This window comes from Martes martes, assembly GCF_963455335.1.
Source record: "Martes martes genome assembly, chromosome: 14".
Lineage (NCBI taxonomy): Eukaryota > Metazoa > Chordata > Mammalia > Carnivora > Mustelidae > Martes > Martes martes.
In genome coordinates, this window is record NC_137902.1 from 54,599,678 (window position 1) to 54,620,988 (window position 21,311).

Here is a 21,311-nt window from a genome sequence, read left to right on the forward strand (position 1 = left end):
GCCACGTGCCCCTCTTCTTCCCCCTCCTCCCTGCTCGGGCCCTGAAACACCCACTCCTTCCACGAGATCACATCTCTTTGGGCTGGGCTCCCTCGAAGCAGGTGGTTGTTGGGGGGGCACCTGAGTAGGGAGCAGTTCCCTTCTCCTTAATTGACTGTAAATTGCTCCAGAGCTTTTAATGAAGGCCGTCAGGAGTAATTATGTCCGCCGCACGGCCACTCTGTGTAAACACCGAAGGCGGGGCTGGGGGCAGGCCATGCTGGGCTTCTCACATCTGGGCTCTCCTGCTCCTCTCTCCCCTGTGGACCTGTCTCAAGTCACACCTCCATCTCCTGAGGAGAAGCCACAGCTGTCGCAGGCAGGGACCATGCAACACAGGCAGCTGGGTGAGGGGCAGTCCTGGGGAGCCCCACAACGGGTCCATGGGGTGGCCGCCTCCAGGGCTATGGGATGGGCAGACCTGGACGAAGGACTCATGCCAGATCCGCCAGAAGACAATTCCAGGGGCCAGAGAGCGACATGGCGAGGGCAGCCATCTCAATGTGGGGTCCCCAGACCACGAGCACCTGAGAACCTGTGGCAAACACACATTTGCGGGCCCCACGTGGGCTCACCTACTGAGTCAGAAACTCGGTGGGGTGTGGTAACAAGCCCTTCAGGGGGTCCTGAACTGCTGGGAAGAGGGAAAGAACAATGGGAGAGGACTGCTAGCCTCGGCTTACAAGATGGGGAAACTGAGGGCTGAAGAGCTGAGGGCGTTTACTTAGGGGCACACAGCTGGGAACGGAGCCAACAGCACCCCGAGGGTTGGACAGTTGGATTCAAACCTTGGCACTGACACTTCGAGTCAGGGCATGGACTTCTCATCTATAAAACAGGGTCAGCAGTGGCCCCATGAGTCATCCAGGGGACAAGAGTGAGGGAACCCAGCACAGGCTCTGTGCATTGTTTCCCCCTAAGGCTCTGCCATCACACTCCAAGTCCCGTGCTGTGACAGGACGTAGAGGAGGGCAAGAGCGAGGAGATGCAGACTGTGTTGAAAAGAACAGGATGCTGGTGCCAGCACCACCCCTGGACAGACACGTAAGATGTTACACACAGAAGGAATGCCACCCGGGGCCAGTCCCCACAAGATGCTCCAAAGGGGACACCAAGAAAGGAAGGACCTCACTGTCCAGCCATTGTGCATTCCAGGCAACCCCACCTACATACAAGGCTTTAAGACATGGTCCTTGCCCTCCAGGAGTTTATAACTTGGTCTGTCCCGTAGAATACCAAGGTGCTGTGGGGGAGGCTGATAAGAACAGACATCCAGGGTGATCAGGGCTGACCTGAGTGGCCAGAACCCCACAAGCGGCTTTGCAGCCCTGGCTTCATGCCCTTGTGTCAGTGCTGAGCAAAGCTGAGCCCACAAGGTCACCTCCCAAGTAGCATACTACGTCCGATCAGCCAGGGAATCCGCCAGCCTGCAGAGCCCGTATCGCTGGCCACGAGGCTGGGCTGACCCCAGGGGAGACAGGCTTCCACAAATCAAGCAGATCCAGCTGCAGGCTCTCAATTACTCACCTCCACTCTACCCCGCCGGTCTGAGGAGCCTGGAGCCAGGGGGCCACACAGGGACCCAGCAGGGACCCAGCAGGGGGGCGCCGCTGTCTTCACCCCTCATCCTGGGGCAGGACTTGATGAACAAGGAGGGAGGGACAATGACCTATTCGCCAAGAGGCCGGAAGCTGCTTCTGGGAGACCAGACAGGGCAAGCTGGGGGCCTGGGTGCTGCTGGCACCGCTCACCGGGAGAATGTGGGAGACAAACGCCACCTCCCTGGCCGTCAGGCTGAGTTATCCATGACATAGGGTTTCTCTAGAGAGCTCATAAAGCAGCTGATGCGGCGAAGCAGGTCTACACTCAATAATCCCTCCATCTCACTCCGGTCGGACGCCGGCATATTCATCTTGAATTATCCTTTTCAAAGGCCGAATCAATCCTAGGAAGCGTCGGGGCTCTGGCCGCTCACAGTCTTGCTGCCAAGAGCCAGGAAAGTAGGGTCCCTGGGCAGTGCTAGGACGCCAGGGGGTGGGGATGGAGAGAGGCAGTGGAGGCATGTCCTCTCCCTTACCCGACGGCATGGGGCCCGTGGGGACCAGAGTTGAGGCTCTTGTCTCCTGGTTCACTGTGGCATGCAGACAGGGTCGGGGAGGGCAAGAGAGGCCAGAGACGGTGGGTGAACTGCTGGTACCAGCCCCGGGGAGGGAACCTACTCTGATCCTCACCTACCCTGATCTCCTCACCCCCGGGGAGGGTCAAGTGTTGGTCATGGAGGGAGAAAGACCTGAGTTTGAATCCTGCTCTGCAACTTCATGATCATGAGCCTTGGGGGGGTGACCACCTGGCTAAGCCTCAGTTTTCCTCATGTGGAAAATGGGCTCAATAACCACCACCTTCATAGGGTACTGTGAGCATGGAATGAGCAGGCAGGCAAAGCCTCTGTGCAGCACCTGGCAGACAGGAGGGTCACCGGGAGGGCAAAGGTGGGCAAAGTCTGCCCTAAGTCAGAGGACCAGCCACGGGAGCTAGGGGCCTCCAGAATCAGGCACAGCAGACTCAGGGGCAGGGGAGCAGGCAGACTCTAGGGGCTCTGTGCAGGCTGGGATGAATGGGGAGCAGCAGCAGGAGGCACGTCGCCCATTAGCAGGTGGGTGGCCCTCATCGCCCAGTGAGGCAGGGAGGTGTCCATAGCTGAAGGGCCCACCTATCACCTGCACCAGTCTCAGCAGACAGCCGCACCAACTGGGTTCCTGGTCAGGCCAGGAAGGGGAGACCAGGGACGTCTGGGACTCTCCCACCTAGAAAGGGAAAACGTCCTTTGGGAGAGTAACACATCAAACCTTAGCAAATATTTATGTGTTAGACACCGTGGGTGTTGGCCACTTGGGTGTCCCCAACCCGCTTCTCACCTAGTTGGGAAAAGCACTAGTTAATGATGACTATTACTAAAGGTTACTGTCTATTAGTGCCAAGCACAGTTCTAAATGCCTAAAGTTAACTGATCTAACCCTTGCCACCCTCCTACGAGTGTACACAGTGTGTTCATCCCATTTTCCAGCTGAGTACACGGAGGCAGAGAGAGGTTATGTGGCTGGTGATATAGGCCACACTTGCTGAAGATGCAGCAGAGGGCTTCTTGGAAGAGGAGGCACTAAGGACAAGCAGCTCGATAAAAACAATATCCACCATTTGTACGGGAACTTTCTTTTCAAAGCTCTTTCATGAATCTCCCTGTGAAGTTGGCTAGGCAAGGATGATCATGCCTGTTTCCGGAAGAGGAGAACGAGGCTCAGAGCGGCTATAGGTCCTGCCTGAGGTGACCCAGCTAGGAAGTGGCAGAGCTGGGATCAGAAGCCACACCTCAGCTTCCCTCCCAGTGCCTGGTGTGCCGCATCGGGGAGAGGAAACAGGCAGGTGCCAGGGGAGGGGACCCGGGGGGAAAGCCCTGTACCAAGTGCCAACTTTCCCGAGCATGCACACCGTCTCTGACAAAACCCCTGGAGCTCCGATTCCGGGCTGAGCTGCAGGCAGGCAGTCGGGCTCCCAAGTCCCCTGAGCCGTGTAAAGAACAGCCGGGGCAAGGGGTGTGATGACAAGTTCCAAACCAGCTCTGCCGGTGCAGTCTCCCCTCAGCTGGAAGGTCGGCGGCTCTTGTCAATCACACCTTTCAGCTGGCTCCCGGGGAGCCCAAGTGTTCCTGGGCAGCTGCAAGCTCACCTCCTCAACCAGTGACACGGCTAAGCCCAGCTCCCTTGTCAGCCCACTGGCTCCCCGCAGAGGAAGTGCCTGCCGCTGGGTCACAGCCCATCCAGCTGATGCCCCCACTGCCTTCTTTGCAGGTCACCAGGAAGGGATGTGGGCCTAGGAGCAAGCAACCTGGTTGATCTCATACGCTCATCTATTTTCCCCATCACTTTTTAGCAATAGATCCAACTCCACATCATGTGTCCAGCAAGGATTAGCATCTTTTGGTAATGCAGGGAAGTGAGGCCTGGACAGGGAAATTGACTTGCCTAGGCTCATTCAGCTGCACAAGCAGAGCTAGGCAGAGACCCAGGCTCTTGCTCCGGGCCTGGGTGCCCACACCAAGCCATGCTGGCCACTGTCCCCTTCCCGGAGCAGTTTTATCTTCACCCTAGGTAGACCCTTGGCCCCTGAGACCCTTTCCCTGTGACAGATTGCAGAAAGGCCCAGACTATCCTGAGAGGGTAGCACAGTGGGGTATTAAGTGAGGATACCAGACTCAGAATTCTTAGGATCCAAATCCTGACTGTGTTGCAGGAATTTGGGCAGCTTGTTTGACCTCTGAGTCCACAGCATGGGGATCACAACTGAACAGACTTCCCATCACTGTTGCAAGGATTCAATGAGACCACGCGGGGAACCCAATGAGTAAGACGCAAGTACTAAATAATTACCATTATTATTTTTATTTTTAACCACAACAACCTATTTCTGCCGCCCAGGACACAACACAAATTGCTTGTTCCATGGTTGGCTGGCCTATTCCAGCACCTTCTGAAATGCCTCTCCTACGGCTTCAGCCTGTCAAAACCCAACCGCTCACTGCCGCCTTTCCTATACAGCCTTCTCTGTCCCTGTGCCCAGGGTGAATTCCTTCCCACTCTGCGCATTAGCAGCATCTGTAGCTCCTGCCTTCCACTCGCCTGGGGTGGGCTGAGCACCTCCCATGGGCCCCCTTCTCCACTCCTAATGGGGGCTCCTTCAAAGCAATGACCCACATACAGAATCCCCAAGTTGTGGTTAAGTGCACAAGCTGGGGGTCAGGCAGCAATACACTCAAGCCCAATTTCCAGCCCATATAAGCTGTGTGAGCCTCTGTAAGTTGCTCAACCTCTCTGAGCCTCTGCTCCCCCTCTGTAAGGTGGGGGTATATGAACCACTTTCTGGGTTTGCTATAAGGATTCAACGGACCATGTGTGTGAAGTGCTTCCCTAGACACAGAGCAAGTGTGGAATGAAATATAGCTGCTGCCCCCCCCAGCTACACTGAATGTGCATGTTTCTACCCCACCCCTGAGTACGGCCTGGCACAGGTGTCCGGTGCAGGTCATTAACGGCCTATCCACACGACAGGTGGTACATCATCGTTATCATTAGTGTTATTATGGCAGCATCCAAAATGCCCAGCCCACCCCCATCCATGGGTTGAGGGGCAGTCTGTCCACAGCCGGGGCTGCCGCAGGCTCCAGATGTGTCCAGGGAGGGGTCTCAGGGGAGTGGCTACAGAGCACAAGACCACTCCCTGCCAAAGGTATTCCCTTTGAGGGCCTATGTTGCCTTGAAGGAAGACAGAGAGGAGGCAAGGCCACAGAAGTTTCCAGGCCCTTCCAGGGATCCTGTGAGTCACCCTGCTCCTGCTCCTAGAAGGAACAGTAAAATCCCTACTCTGAGGTCACCAGGAACCCAGGGCCCCGGGTGCCTTGGGTCCCAGTATCTGATCATCTGGACGGAGGGCGAGTCACCTTCTTCCCTCCAAAATCTTACACCATCCCCCTTCCAATGCCAACAGCCCCAGGGAGCCTCTGGGCTACCTCATTACTTTCCTTAAGCACTGTACCCCAGACTGTGGCAGCTGGGAGGCCCCTTCTCCAAACCTCAAGTCCCAAGCTCCCAGCTGACCGACCCCTTCGTCCCCAGGCACACAGGATCCCAGTGCCTGCATGGGCAGAGTCCCCTCAAGCCCCTTCTGCAGCTGGGCTGTGGGGTCTGGGCAGTCTTCAGTCTGGAATGCAACAGTCAGTCTTGGGCACACTCCCCACCATGGGCCTGTTTCCCCATCTGGAAACAGGGAGTGTCCGACAAAGGCAGTGGTCATCGAGCTGCCTTGCAGGAGGCCCTAAGCTGTTCATCACAGGCCTTCAGAGGGTCCTTCGGGGGCGGGGTAAAAATGAACACAGGCTGTGACATCTCCCCACGGTCTACATCTGGCCCTAACTTCACCCACAGATGATTATTTCTCCTTAGCATTATTATGGTCTAAGACACTGTATATTTTCTATAGTGGTATAGGCTAGCGGGCTACACAGCCCCTGTACAGGTGGTTGGCAGAAAAGCCCAAACCACGTGCAGAGCACACACCCCGCTGATACCTGGGACCCTATCCCTGGACTCCCCACATCTAATTCCCTCCAGCCCCGCATGCCTGTGGCTTTGCCTCCGACCCTTGCCAACCAACTGCTCTGAGGAACCAGGACCTCCTCTCCTCCGTGTCAGTCCTAAGGAATCCTTTGGTTAAGAGAGAAACCATTCTCACCCCGTGATTCCTTCATCCTCTCCTGAGATAGGATTTCTTTTCTTTACAGAATGGAAGAGGGGCTCAGGAAAGAGGGACAGCCTCCTCTAGGACACTGGGTACAGAGAATGGTCCCAGGAGAGGTCGAAACCCCTCCCAGACTCCCCCTCCTGCCCACTCCTCCCCACCCCTCTCCACATCTGCTCCTAAGCCCCACGCAGGTCTGGCCCTCCATTCATCCCAGTGGTCCTGGTGCTCAGAGCTCCATAGGGACTCCCCTCAGAAGCCTTTCCCAGAGCTCGCCGGCACTCTGCTCCTCAGTCCTCTGTCCCGGGGATGGCTACTGTGGGGTCAGCCCACCTGACAAGTGCTCTCCCCAGGTCCAGACGGAACAGCTGGGCACTGATGGCGTTTGCCGGCAAATTAATCAGCGCCGACCGGCCGCGGTGCCAGGCGCTGCTGGGCCCGATCCATCCTGATGAATCCCAGGCTCCCGCCTTAATGGCTCCTGACAAGACTAATTAAGTCGTGCAGGTGATTAGTGCGGGCATTATCACCTGAATTGTGGCTCGGGATGCTTTGAGGGATCCTGAGGGGGTCTGCTGCGGGAAAGTCGGCTCCCCGTGCAGCGACCTTGGTGACCAATGGAGGGTCCGGGAGCCAAGGGGAGGGGGCTCAGCGAGTCCTGCTGCATCCACTCGACCTCGTGCCTTCTTTGCTCGTCCCTCTAGACTCACTCAGTGTCTGCTGAGGCCGTCTTCGTACCCCTCGCCGTGCCCGGCACAGAGCGCACGCAGGCCCGGCTCGCTCAGCGGCCAGCGGGAGATGCCCCGCCTCTCCAAGGCTCCCGTGGGGGCTACGGGAGGCCAGGTGTTGAGAACCCTTATCAGAGGCCCTGGCAGGAGGCTGGCAGTCAATAAACGCTGGCTAATATTATCGCTCCACATCTTACATTATACATAAAGACTAAAATTATAATTAATTGTAACGTCGATATTAATAAAAGTAGTAAGTAGGAATGAACAGCCGACGGGGAGTTGCCCACAAATAACTCTGAGGATACTCGCTGAGAGCTTGCAGAGAGGCGAACACAAAGCCAGGGGCGGGGGCAGCGCGGGCTCACGGAGCAGGTGACATCTGAGCTACACCTGGAAAGAGGAGTGGGAATTCCCCAGGCAGGAAGGGGAAGCGCACTTCCTGCCGGGGTGGGGGTGGGGGGGCAGGCTCGGAAAAGGCACAGTGGGGAGACAGAGGGGAGGTGTTGGGGTGCTGAGTGTGGCCCCGTGGCTGGAGATCGGGGCGCCTGTGGGAGTGGTGGGTGACAGGCCGCGATGAAGCATTCTCCCTCCTTTCGTTAGGCCCTTGGGTGGCTTTTGGCTGGTGGTGTTTAGAACCAGGATAGAAGGAGTGATGTTGGTGGGGACACCATCCCCCTCCAGGAGCTGAGGTATGAAGATCAAGGTCACGGCCAAGGGAGATGGACTAGATGTCTTCCGCCCCTCACAGAGCTCCTCTGTCAGCCCTGAGGGTCCCCACCAAACACACCACATGCAGCCCTGGCAGGCTGCTGGAATGATAAAAACACGACCTCGGCACAGGCGAGCATCGTCATTCACAAGCACAGGCACGCACAGCGTCTGTGCCATCTGGGGCACACACTCTCCCGGGCCCACTTCCTGGGCAGCCATCCCTGTCATCACCAACACCTCACTCCTGACACCCTTGGGAGGGGAGCACCTGGACTGAGACTGCAGAAGGGAGGGTGAGCCGGCACCGAGCCAGCTCCAGCCCCTGCCAGTTGGAGCCCTCCCCCCGACACATGTACTAACCTCACTCCTTCCCTGTTGCGCCCTGAGCCCCAGGCTCAAGCCAGGCCCGGAGTTGGGTTCTGGGGACACAGAAATGGTCCGGGCCACTGGAGGCAATGATAGTGCAACAGGGGAGGCAGATGAACAACGGAGCCACAAGAGCACTGTGACTGGGCATAACAGGAAAGAAAGCAGCACTTGAACCCTGCCTGGAGAAACCCAGGAAGGCTGCAGGGAGGGGGCAACATCCGAACTGACCAGACTGACCAGCGGAGGCTCACTCACCCATGTTCCAAGCAGCAGGAGCAGCCACTGCAAGACTGAGGTGGGAACCCGCCTCTCATGCTTGCAGAGTTGCACAGGGTAGAGTGAGGAGGGGAGAGGGGAGGAGATGAAGTCTGACAGGGAACGGGACGTCTGTCAGCCTTTGTGTCACTTTCATTCCAAGTGCGATGCGGGACTTGAGCACACCCCATGAGGGGCTCTGCCTTGGCTTCAAAAGCACCCCTTGACCCCTTGGCTGCAGAGGTGGGGAAAGGCTGTGGTAGGCCAAGGGGACAGAGAGACCCCAGAGACCATTAAGAAGCTGCTGAGCTAATCCAGGCCTGGACTGTGGTGGCAGGAGCCAAAGGGGCGAGAAGTGAGAAGATTCTGGAAATATTTTTAAAGTGGAGCCAACAGGGTTTGCTGATGTAAGCTGAGGGAGAAAGGGAAGGCACCGGACGACCCCGAGTTTCTAGCCTGAGCCATCCAGGGCAGGTGCAACTGAGACGGGCAAGTCTGCAGGGGAAGAGGGGTCTGGGGAAAGGGCAGGAGTCTGGCCCTGGCGCACTGAGGCTGGGAGCCCTTCCAACACCCAGGTAGAAATGCTGAGCACAGGGGTGGGCACGCAAGTCTGGAACGTCTTCTGTGAGGAGGCCCAGGAAGGAAGCAGAAGGCTCTGATTTGCCAGCATACAGACAGGACCTGAAGCCATGAGACCAGAGATGGCCATGGGACTAGAACATGGGAAAGACATACAGGAGCTGGGCCGGGGCCCTGCAGTGCTCGGAGAGGCAGGAGGCATATTGGAGGCTAAGGAACAGCCAGAGAGCTGACGCCTGGAAGAGAAGACCGACTGCAGTAAGGCCACAGGTCTGAGAATTGAGGACTGGTTTGAGCCACCTGGAGGTCGCTGGTGACCTTGATGTGGGCCATACTGGTGAGTGTCTTGAGTGGATTCAGGAGGTCACCTGGAGACAGCATCAGGAAGCATCTATCCCTCATCCTAAAGGTACCATTTGGCCATTCACTGCTGACAGCTGGGGCCACCGTGGGGGCGAGGCCACCAGCCCAAGCAGGCATGGAGTCCTTGACCTGCCCTCGCTCTGCCCCTCCCAGGATGGCTCGGCTGCCAGTGACGTATAGTCACATCTGCAGCAAGACACACAGGGACAAGGGGGCCCTGAATGTTAACAGGCCGGGGCGGGGGGGGGGGGCGCGGGAGGAGCAGAGCTACCTAATGACTTCATTTGGCTCCTATCTTCCCTGGCTGGGAGATGGTCCTCAAAAAGAACATCAGGCAGAGGGAATTGGAACTGGAGATGGGTGAGGAGATAGAGCGACATGACGTGTAAGCCTCCGCAAGGGATTGGGGATGGCCAAGCTGCGCCCTCCCACTCCACTCCCCATATGCGCTGCTCCCCATACTGTGGGCTGGGCCTGAGGCAGGCACATGGAGAATGGAAAGGCTCAGAAGGTTTGCGCTGAATCCCAGTTGCAGTCTCCAGCACGAGACAGAAAATTCGCAGAAACTGCAAACCCACAGAGCCTGTAGCCAACTCTACTCTGATTCTTAAAAGGAATCTGAAGACACGTTAGTTAAAACATTGTACACTACCCCAAGCACTCAATAAACAAAGTTATTATAATAATATGTATCATACATATACAGTGCCTCATATGTTATTATTAATCTGTAAGGCTCCAGTGGTCCAAATCAGGCTCAATGGGTGGGAGTTCCAGGGACAGATTTCAGATTAATATTAGGAAGAATTTTTCATCCCCAGAACTGTCCCACAGCCCATGTCTTATTAGGATCACGAGCTCCCCATCATCGTGCATTAAGCAGAAGCCAGATAATCAGCCCCAGAGCTGCCCACAGCTCTGACCTCCATCCACTTTCAGACTGGCTTGGGCTCTGCCTCCAAGTCACTGGTATTGACCAGCCCGCTAGACCCAGTTCCTCTCTGCACTTGTCTGTCCCCACTGCAAAGCTGTGGCTGGCAGGACAGCTCAACCAGTCATCCTTGAGCCACACATAGGCCTTCCTTTCAGTAACAAAACACTCCAGGTATGGAATCCAAAGAGGGGACCCTCCCATCCCCATTTTACAGGCTGGAACACTGGTGTTCAGAAAGCAAAGGGCCAGTGAGAGCCAAGCCTCCAGGTCAAGTCTCTGGGCCACCCTGTTCCACAAAGCAAGCAAAGGTCCAGCCTCTTGGACAGCCCCTTGGACAACCCCTACCCTAGTCCCGGCCTCTGCCAGTCCGAGGCCTGCACCTGCCCCAACCACGTGGGTCCACATCAACCTCTGAATGGCCCAGGGCCACAGCACTCAGCGAAGTTCCCCAGGCCTGTTATTGAGGGCCTGGAAATACACCGGGCTAGCAGGACTACCCAAGCCAAAGCCCACGGGGCCCATCTTTCTAATGCCCTCTCATTGGTGAGATGGGAGGTAAGGCCCAGAGAGGGCAGCGTTGTGCCCAATGCCACACAGTGAGGAACAAAAACTGAATTCATGCCTTTCAAGCCAGAGCTTACTGTCTGACCTTGATGCCAAAGGAAGGGAGGAACTAGGAGGGTAAGAGCCAGCTCAGCACCAGCCCCTGCCCAGAGAGAGGAACTGAGCTGTCTTCCAGCTCACTGAGCTCTCTCTCATTCCTACGGTCCCCCAGAGCCAAGGATCAATCCCCACTGCACCAGACGGACGCCCCTGCTGGGACTGCCGGGCGCAGCCTTAATGGGGCCGTGTCCTAGCAGTTATTCCCGGAAGCCGATCGATGCTAGCATTTGCAGAAGACAATCAAGAACCAGAGCCAAAGGTAGCTAGAGCAGGGCCTGCTGGAGGACTCCCTGCGGTGGGGGCATGGGCCTAGGGCTCATCACTATCAGCACTGGCCGACCGCTATCCTCCCCACCCCCCACCTTCCCGGCCCTCAGGCCTCTGTGAACCCCACACTCGGAGCTGGGCAGGCTCACAGCTGGGGTGGACAGAGCCAGCACCGCTGACCTGGAGTGGCCTTCCCCTCTCCCGGCCAGCAGCCCTGGTCCATTAGTGGCTCGGCCACACCTCTGCCTCAATGGCCCACCTGTCCCAAATGTATTCCCTCCACCACAGATGGGGTCAAAACAGACCCTTCTGAAAGTCAGCTGCAGGAAACAGTGTGGGAAGGAATGGAAAGGGAGCCCTTTGGGACTCTGCTCGAGGCCCACCACCTCCCCAGATCCTCTCCTGCTCCCTCCTGCCTCTGCTCTGTCTTCAGAGGGATGCCCCTTCCTCCTTCAATCCTCCACCAGGACTTACTCAGACATCCAGCCCGGCCCCCATCAGCCTGAAGTTGCCTTGTTTATGCCCCCGTCGAATTCCTATCTGGGAGCAGGGCGGCCAGGCCTAGCACAGAGGGTGCATGCCCTCCGCGTCTGATAAACTGAGGAAGCCCCTAATGATGACGAAGGCTGCTAACATTCCTTCATTTCCTGAGCCGCACAAACCAGACACCTGCTCTCCTCTCTCGGCACTGGCCCTATGCTACGCCTGGGTGTGGGGAGAAACCCCAGATGAATCCAGAAGCCCGCAAACAGATCCTGACACAACCCCAAGGGGGAGAAAATAGCTCAGCAGCACCCCCACGAGACTTCTAGGTTCGCTCTCCACCCCCTACCAGGAGGAGAGTAACCCTATGGAAGAATATTCCAGAGAGACAGGCAGCCTCCTTCTTGGAGGACCCTTTCAATACCTACATCCACAAATCCAGCCTTTCAGTGCTGATCCAAGGGGGTGGCTAGTCACCAGAAAAACTGTCACATTCCACAGAGGCCCCCCCACCACCCGCCATGGGCCCTAGAAATGAAATGGCCCTGGGCGGTGGGGACAATCCCCACAATAGTCAGAAACATACCTGCTATGCCCCATCCCTACCTGGAAAAAGCTTCCATCAGGAAGACTGGAAGGAAAGACGTCTTCAGGGGCTGCTGTCATGCCCCCCAAACAGCAGGGGAGAGTCTGGGGCCTGCTAAGGCTCCCTTCTTCAAGCAGAGATTTTCTTTGACGAATTTTGCATCTCCTCCATCACACAACTACATTTGATTTTAGATAAAAGAGTGTTTTAAAATGACCTACGTGTTCAATACCTTCACACCCCTCCCCTCTGCTTGCCATCCCACTTCATTTTCAAGGACAAGCGACGCTCCAGAAAGATGCACCAGGCCAACCCCAGACGTACGCTGCTTCTGGTGCACACCCCCACCCCCAGACCCGAGAGAGAGAAGCCACAGATGACAGGCACTTTCCCTACAGTGACACCCACAAGAATGAAGACCAAGGAGGGAATGTGGCTGGAGGCAGGACCTTTTCAGGCCCCACTGTTTGCAAGCACACTCCCAGGAGCGAGAGTCTTCCCATCAGCATGGCGGCAAGATGGGTTTGTTCCATGAACCCCATTTCTTGAGACACTTCTGGTCCTCAGAGCCGAGCGGACACCACAGGGCAATGCGTGCCCATCTGCAGCCGCAGGTACGGAAGCCAGGCGCTCCGGAAGAGGAACGAGCGCTGAGCTGGGTCATGAAATGATTCAAACTGGGGTGGAAAGGGACACTCGTGTTCACCTCCTAAACAGCCCATTTTTTCCCCTCATGACAAAAACAGGCACACTCAATGCAGAAAACTCAGCGATCACAGCCAAGTACAAAAGGCTACACAACAAACTCCATAACGGCCGCCATCTTTAACATATCACAGAGAAGAGGAACGAGCCATTTGTAGAACAAAATGAGTGCAGGAGTAGAAGTCAAGCAACTCGGGCTCAGTGTGACAAATCCTTGGACATTTCAAACTCCCCTATGTTGGAAGGAGCAGCCCTAGGAAGTACTGAGCGCCCCATCCCCGGGGACAACCAAGGAGAGTCTCCAGTGATGGGTGGAACCTGGTCTCCATCTCTAGGGGGAGGAGAACCCACCCCACCGTCCAGTGGCCCCTGTGCCAACTCACCTACAGGCGTGTCCTCGCTGATCAGCAGGTACGTGTCAAAGAAGTGGTTGGTGAAGAAGGGCAGTCGGTTCACCTGGCCTGGGGGTCAGAGGACAAGAGCGTCAGTCAAGTACCCTCAGGCCAGCTTCTGGAAGGAGACACGGAGTGGGGGCAGCAGAGGGCGTGGAACCTGCATCCAGTGCCAAGGCCACCTTCCTAGGACCCCAGCGAGTCCCCGTCCGGCCTCGAGGTAAATGGGGAATAACGCGGGTGGGGAGGTCCTACGGTCAGCGAGACCACCAGCGCCATGCGGCCCTGGCACCCTGGGCACCACACGGAGACATGCTGAAGCATGAAATACAGGCAGGGCTGCAAAGACTTGAAAAAAAGACTATGAAGAAAATGGGTGTAAAATATCCCATTAACCTTTGATATGGATGACGTGTTGAAATGAAAATATTGCGGATGTATTGGATGGAACTTATTATTAAAATGACTTTCTTTTCTAATGCAGCTCCTAGAAAATTTCAAGTCACACATGTGTCATATTCCTGCCAGGCCGCATGGCAGCAGGTGGTGGGTGTGCGTGTCGAGGCCCCAGGCTGCGCCCCAGAGCAGGGCATGGCACTCAGGGGCTCTCAGCAGCCATCTGTCACGGGAAGGCGTGGCCAGCCCATCCCACGGGGTGTCACGAGAACTGCCATCTATGGGACCTTCTCCCTCCATCTTCGCAGGACAGCCAGGGCTATCCTGTCCCCATCTTACTGTTGGGGAGAACAAGGCTTGTAGGGGATCCATAGTCACTGGCCCAGGGTCACACAGTGAGTCAGTGGCCTAGGTCTTACAGGGCCCCTGGGTGTTTGGCCCCATACCACTCTGTGATGGCCTTGGGGTGAGGGCCGGGTCTGGAGGGAACTGGGGCAGTATCGGTAGGAGCCCTTCATACCACAAGTCCCCCACACGAGGCCTCCCCAAGGCCTGGTTTACCTGTCATCCGAGCCCCCTCTCAATGGTCTTCAGTAGTGTGGTATAATAGAAAATATATTTGGGGGGGCACCTGGGTGGCTCAGTGGGTTAAATCTCTGCCTTCGGCTCAGGTCATGATCTCGGGGTCCTGGGATCGAGCCCTGCATCAGGCTCTCTGCTTAGCGGGGAGTCTGCTTCCCCTTCTCTGTGCCTGCCTCTCTGACTACTTGTGATCTCTCTCTGTCAAATAAAATCTTAAAATATATATATATATATATATTTTTTTGGGGGGGGGTCTTTGTCCAAGTTCCTGGCACAGAACTCCAAAATGCCTTAGAATTTCTAGAACGAGAGGAGTGTTTTTCGTCCTTTGTAGGGAGGCCCTTTTGAACACAGCTGAGTTTACACGAGTGAGGGGACCCAGGATGGAGCTGGGGGCAGAAAGACCGACTAGTTAGACGGTGGGCACTTTTAGCCCCAGCCGACCTGAAGGGAGGGGAGGGGGCTGGAGATTTAAGAGATCAGAGAAGTTTCCAGGAGGTGAACACAGCCCCGTGCTGGGAGGGTGGGGCCCCTAGAGAGGACACGGAAGGTTCCCACTGCCCTCACCCCTGCTCCGTCTGGCCGCCCCTGAGCTGTACTCTTTGTTTAACCCAGTAAATATAAGCAACATGCCTCTCTGAGTTTTGAGAGTCATTCTAGCTGATCAAACCTGAGGAGGGGTTGGGGGGAAGTGGTCAAAGGAACCTCTGACTTAGGACTGGTAGATCAGAGCACAGGGGACCTGGGACCTGGGACCGGCTGTGAAGTGTGGGTGGTCTTGTAGGCCTGAACCCTTAACTCTATATGATCTGACACTAATGCCAGATAGAGTCAGAACTGAATGTAAGTCAGACACCCACTCGGTGTCCGGAGAATTGAAGAACTGGTTGTTGGTGTGGGAGGACACCCGGAAGTACTCGAGTGAGGAGGGCACTTCCTCTTCCACCCCTGCCAACCAGTGGGTAGCGGGTCTGGCTTGCACAGGGCTGACACTGTGCTGCCCTAAGCAGCTCCCGCTGGGTCCTCCGGGGACTTCCTCAACAGGCTGGGACACAGCCCTCCCGTTCCCCATTTCTGCTGACCTGGGGCTCTCTCAGGGCCTGTGACTGCCTGGAAAACAGAGGCCAGCTCCCGGGAAGTGAGAAGGCTGGAGCTGAGGGAGAGCACTTGCCCCTCCCGCCTGAGATGGTTCCTAGTGGGGGGTGGGGGGCACAAGGTGGCATCTTTTCCTCCTCCCCCTAAATCTGCTCAGAATGATGCCATTTCTGATCCCTCAAACATTCTGGCTGTAATCTTGCTTCCTGGCTAGGACTGCTGACCCTTCTGCCTTCACCAGTCCAAGTCCTAGTCATCTTTCAAGTTTCATCACAGATGCCCCTTCTTCCAAGAAGCCCTCCTTGATCGCCATTACTATAAACATGCACTCATATACATTCCTCCACCCTCTCATGCCAGGAATCCAGAGCCCCTCGCACACATAACAGCCTCAGAAAGAGGCCACTGGTCAAGGGCCTTGTCTTCGTTTGGAACTTCGCTGTGCTTCCTTCTAGCTGCGTGATCTACCCATGCCTCAGTGTACTCAGGTGTAAAATAGCAACAGTAAGACTTACTTCACGGTCGTCCTGAGGATTAAGTGAGATTACATACGTAAAGCACTTAGCGCCATGCGCCAGCACCCAGCCAGCATTGGATAAAGGGTGACTACTATTAATACTGGTATTAATGACGGGCTGCTTCGGATCGCCAAGAGAAGCCTTGGGCTCCAGTATGGGAAGCAGGCTGAACTCAGGGAGAAGGCTCAGGGGTGCCCAGAGAATACAGCGGTGGACTTGGACAGCTGGGGGAGGGAAACCAGCGAGGGAAAAAATCGCCTGCAGCAGCATTATTCACTTTAAGATTTTCTTTTACAGGACCTGCCGATAATCAGCTGTGGAGAGCCCCGCACGGGAAGCCGGCAGGGCCTCGGGTGCACATATCCCCTGTACATACCGAGCAGGGCCTGCGTTCTTAGAACAGTCCTGCTGCCTCCAGCCGCCCTGCAGCCCTGGATGGCCAGGGCAGCGCCCAAAGACTGGGAGGGCTGGGGGGTGGGGAAGGGGCTCATGGACAGGTTACTTGTTCTCTTAAAAACCACTGCCCGGGGACGCCTGGGTGGCTCAGTTGGTTAAGCAGCTGCCTTCGGCTCAGGTCATGATCTCAGTGTCCTGGGATCGAGTCCCACATCGGGCTCCTTGCTCGGCGGGGAGCCTGCTTCTCCCTCTGCCTCTGCCTACCACTCTGTCTGCCTGTGCTCGCTCGCTCTCTCTCTCTAACAAATAAATAAATTAAAAAAAAAAAAAAACTTAAAAAAAAAAAAAAAACCCACTGCCCAGGCACCGCGGCTCTGTCCTCCTGAGGCAAAACGGCTGTCTCGGGAGCTCTGAGACCTCTATCCAGGCTGGACTGTGAGTGGATACCCAAGGAGAGGGGGCACAGGGGACTTCGGTGATGGAGAGTCCAGGCTTCCCATGCCCCCCACACCCCACACGCCCCGGTCCCCCATGAGCTTCCATCCAGTGCTCGCTCTGTCCTGGGGGCATCTCCCTGCCTCCCCCGGCCACCCTCACTGATCGTTCCCTACACAGAAGAGAGGAGTCCACCAGCTCTGAAGACGGCAAACAATGCCCAGCACTGAGCCTCTCACTGCCACAGGCCTGAGGGGCGAAGGGAGCAGGGAGGCTCACAGAGAACAGCACTCGAGGTGCCGCTGCTGCTGCTGAATGAAGAAGATCCGGGAAGGGCACGGAGGAGGGCAGTGTCCTGGCCCGGGCACCCGATCCCAGAATGACTGACACCAGACGCGGTGTGGGGATGCCAGGCCAGGAAGCACTGACTTTATTCAGGGTCGTGGGATGGGGATTCCTCCTCGGGCTTGACGAGCACTGGGAAGTGGCAGAGCCTGGAAGCGGCTGGGCAAGGGTCCAGCCCACACCTGCCTCCCCAGTTCTCTGATCACTGATGGGGGGCAAGAGGCCTAGTGGATCACACTGAGATCCATGTTGTGGGGAGCCCCCTGATAGGGAAGGAGCACGGGGCAGAGAGGACAAAGCTAGAGGCCTTGGGCAAGTCCCTCTTTCTGTCTGGCCCCCATTTCCAAGCTTCAGGATAAAACCCCACAAGGCCCTCCCACCCTGCACCCCCGCCAGAGGTGTCCTGTGCACTGTGTCACCGTCACAGCGGCCGCAGTACAGGCCCTCAACATCCCGGGGGTCAGAAGCCTGATGTGTGCTGTCGGGCCCGAGTGCTGGTAGCCCCACGGTCCGGACCCCCCCTGCCCCCTTCCTGGGGACCAACTGCAGGACCCAGCAGGAGGCTTCGGGGCCAGTCCGCACGAGGATGGGGCAGGGCATACCCGCTCAGTCCTTCACCGACTGCCTTCCCAACCGGCCCACAGAGGCCGGGGAGGAGGAGGGGAAGCTTTGTCAGAGAGAACAAGACAGGCCAACAAGGGGGTTTGACAACTAGGGGGGTTAGTCCGTGAGCCTGACCCAACGCTGACTACCCGGGATGGGAGGACAGATCCACTAGGGCTGTGGGTCAGGTGAAAACAAAGTGGGGAGAGGTGACGGGGGATGGTCTGCGGGACAAGGGAAGGGTTAGGGGTCAGGGGCGGGTGTTGGAAGGGCAGGGTGCGAAGAGGGTGTCTTTCAGTCCCTAAGTCAGCCATGGTCTCACCGTGCCAAAGGAATTAACACTGGCCACCTCAGACAGGGACGGGGAAGAGGGGACGGTACCCAGGAGTGAAAGAGAGAGCGTGCCCCTCACATACACGCGAAGCAGACTAGCCCCCAAGCAGGGCGGTTTTGCCACAGAGTTGCTGGGTGGTCTCAGGCAACTTGCTTAACTTTCCTGTTTTCTGTGCCCCAGTTTGCTTCCCCTGGAGAAAGATACGGTTCATAATCAAAGAGCTAACATGTACTTAGGACCTAAGACGTACCAGACGCTATTCTAAGGGCTTCCTATGTGCATGAACCCAAACGATCATCCTGACAACTGAAGGAGGGGAGTCCTGTGGTCCTTCTGACTTTAGAGATAAGAAAGCTGAAGGACAGAGTGGCTAAGACACTGCCCCAGGGAGGCCACTGGTGAACGGGGACTGGAACCCAGGAGTCCTGGCCCCGTGCGGCTCCCTTGTGCCTGCCTGAGATGCACGAGCCATGTTCCATCCCCAGGGCTCAGGAGGAAGCTGCCACCTCTGCTGAGAATACAGCTGAGCTCTCGGCACCTGTTTTATTTTTACATCTGTATTTCTTCTTCACAGCAGGGGGGAGGGTGTGCGCGTCCAAGGTCATAGAGCCCCTGGGGAGACTGAGGAGAGTGTCCTGGCTTCTACCATCCAGCAGAGCCAGAAGGTCAGAGCTGTCTCAGATGTTCCCATGAAGACATCCCCGAATGGGGCTCAGAGGGCAGGTGGGGGAATGCTAACCCATGGAGGATCAGAGACCCTGACTGAGGCTCAGCCACGCCCTGCTTTGCATGACCTTGGACCAGCTGCTTCTCCAGGTGTCGGTTTCCCTGCAAAGTCTGCCCAGAGTTGAGAGAGGTCTGAGAGCCCCCTCCGGGTCTGCCCCGAGAGTCTGTGAGCCTACATTGTAATCCCAGGGTGCCTGGATGGGAGTGAGCTCCCCATCACAGAGGCACTCCAGCAGAGAGCCTTCCAAACTCAGGGGCCAGGAGAGGGGACCTTCAGGGGACTGTCGGGCGGCCAGCGTGAGGCTGGCTTCCTCCAGAGACTCCCGGGCTCCTTGGAGTTGTCGAGGGAGCTGGCCTCACTCAGGAATGTGTTTGCCCACGTCACCAGGCACCCTGTGCCCACAGCTCTTCCCCGGGGACACCCTGCCTCGGGAGACACTGGGCCAGCCATGCCTGCGGTCCTGGCCTCCCTTCAGTGCAGCCCAGAGCTGCTTTGCTCCTTGCCACCAGCTGTCTGGGAGCCAAGGGACAGGCACATGCCCGGGTCTTTCCCGGCCTCCTCCAGGGCACCGGAGTGGACACGCATCTGCCTACTGCAAGGGCAGGGGAAGGAGGGCGGGTCCCCCCGCAAGGTGAAAGAGTTCCTTACTGCCACGCTTTTGCTCAGGCTGTTCCCTCCTCCGGGACTCCCTTCCTCCTGCTCCCCTACTCTAAAACTACTTCTCAGGCTTCAAAGCCCAAATGAAAGCTTTCCCTCCGGCTGGGTCCCTCCTGTCCCAATGAGTCTTTTCTCCTGAGGGGCTTCTCCAGAGCCGGGTCCACCCTTTAGTACCACTCTGCTCACCTGTAGTCTATGTGGTAAATCCTGGCTGTGTCTTATTCCCCAGTTAGGCTCTGGCCTCCTTGAGCGTGACCCATTGCTTGCACACCCCAGAGCCAGGCACCACAGACACACACAGCGTCACATGGCAGGTGCTCACACGACAGCTGGGAAACTGAAGAGAACCGAGGCCAGGCCCTGTATCCCACGAGGACGGTTGGTGGCATAGATGCCTCCTGCACCGGGAGCTCACTCTTTCTAAGGCTCCTCCTTTTCCCTCTCAGGGAGGCTGGTATTTTCAGCCCTGGGAGTGCTGCAGCCACCGAGGCCACAGAGGGAAGTGTTTGCCTGCTCACACGCACAGCAAGGCAAGGTCTGCAGGCCCAGAGCAGCCCTCTCCCAGCACCTGTCCCAGAGCACATACCCCGTGTGGCGGGAAGCACAGAGGACTGGACTTACCCCAGCATCCAGAGATCAGCACAAACAGCCAGGCCACGAGGCAGCTGAAGCTGGCGTGGTACCTCATGGCTCCTGGGGACACAAGAAAGGAGAGGGTGACCAGCCTGCTCTTGGAACTCCTCCCACACTCCCTCACCTCTGCAGCTCCAGGGAGATCTGGCCCGGGGAAGAGGAAAGGGAATCACCTCACATTGGGGTGGGGGGAGCGCACGTGACAGGGTCTGTGTCACTGGGTTTCGTCCTCTTCCCAGGCTGGGTATGACATGGCGGCCTGGGCTGGTGGCAGGGGCATGGGGCCATCAGAAATGCATGACTGAGGCATTCTGGGCTCTGTGGGAGGAGGGGGTTGTTGCCTTCGTGGCCCCAGGAATGACAGGTCTTGGCTGTTCTGGGGACAGGGATAGGAGATGGGCACTGAGCGGGATGTCTGGGGCCTAAGAGAAGGCCTGGCAGGCCCAACAGCCCAGATCCCCCAACCTAAGTGCCCAACGGGCATGCCTTTTCTCACTTTTTATATCCGCCATCTTCTCTTAAAAAGTTGGATATGAAAGGAGGCAGCAGGCCACTGTGTCCAGAGAGGCACAGAGGGGGTAAGTCACAGCACAGCAAGTCTGTAGAAAGCTGAAGCCAAACTTGTGGTGGTTCAGAGCGAAGCTCCAGTGAGATCTGGGGTCCGGCCCCCAGAGGCTCAGCAAGGCGAGATCCCACCTCTAAGGGTGTCGGGGAAGGAGACTGTGCCTCCCCCCACAGCAGTGCCCCTGGTCCTCTGGCCCCTCCTTACCCTCGTAACAGCTCAGGGACGAGCCTCCCGGAGACCAGCCGTGACACCGGGGGGCGGAGGGGCCCACACTTCTCAGCTGGGAACCCCCGCCTCTCTCTAAAATGTCAGCCCTTTTAGTGCAAGGACACAGCCCGCACACCTCTGCGTCCCCTCAGGGCCTAGCCAAGGGCCTGCACATCATCCTCTGGTTTAACCATTTGCTCAGAGACCCCCGGCTCATGGGGGCCCAGGTCAGAATCGGGACCCAAGTTGACCTGCCGCCTCCCTCGTAGGTAAGCAATCAGGAAAGACACTAGGAGGTGAAGGAAACTGGAGGGAAGGGATTTTTAGAAAGACTTCCACCTCTCAGCATGATCTAGGGGCGAGAGATTCCAAAGAGACACAAGGTCAGAGCCCGTCATTCCAAACCTGGAGAGGCCTTTGTCAGCCTGGGCCCTGAGTGGCCCGTGATATAAC

At 57.1% G+C, this 21,311-nt stretch overlaps 1 protein-coding gene across 1 annotated transcript in view; it reads right to left on the minus strand.

Moving 5' to 3' along the window:
* CDH23 (cadherin related 23) overlaps positions 1-20,598 on the minus strand; it is a gene marked incomplete at its 5' end in the record, with an annotated part of 358,117 nt that extends 337,519 nt beyond the window's left edge. The window contains 3 exons of the mRNA XM_080822934.1: positions 13,357-13,434; positions 20,075-20,146; positions 20,583-20,598. Of these exons, the coding sequence (XP_080679060.1) occupies positions 13,357-13,434; positions 20,075-20,146; positions 20,583-20,598 (166 nt within the window). The remainder of the gene's footprint in view (positions 1-13,356; positions 13,435-20,074; positions 20,147-20,582) is intronic.
* Positions 20,599-21,311: the final 713 nt, after the last annotated feature.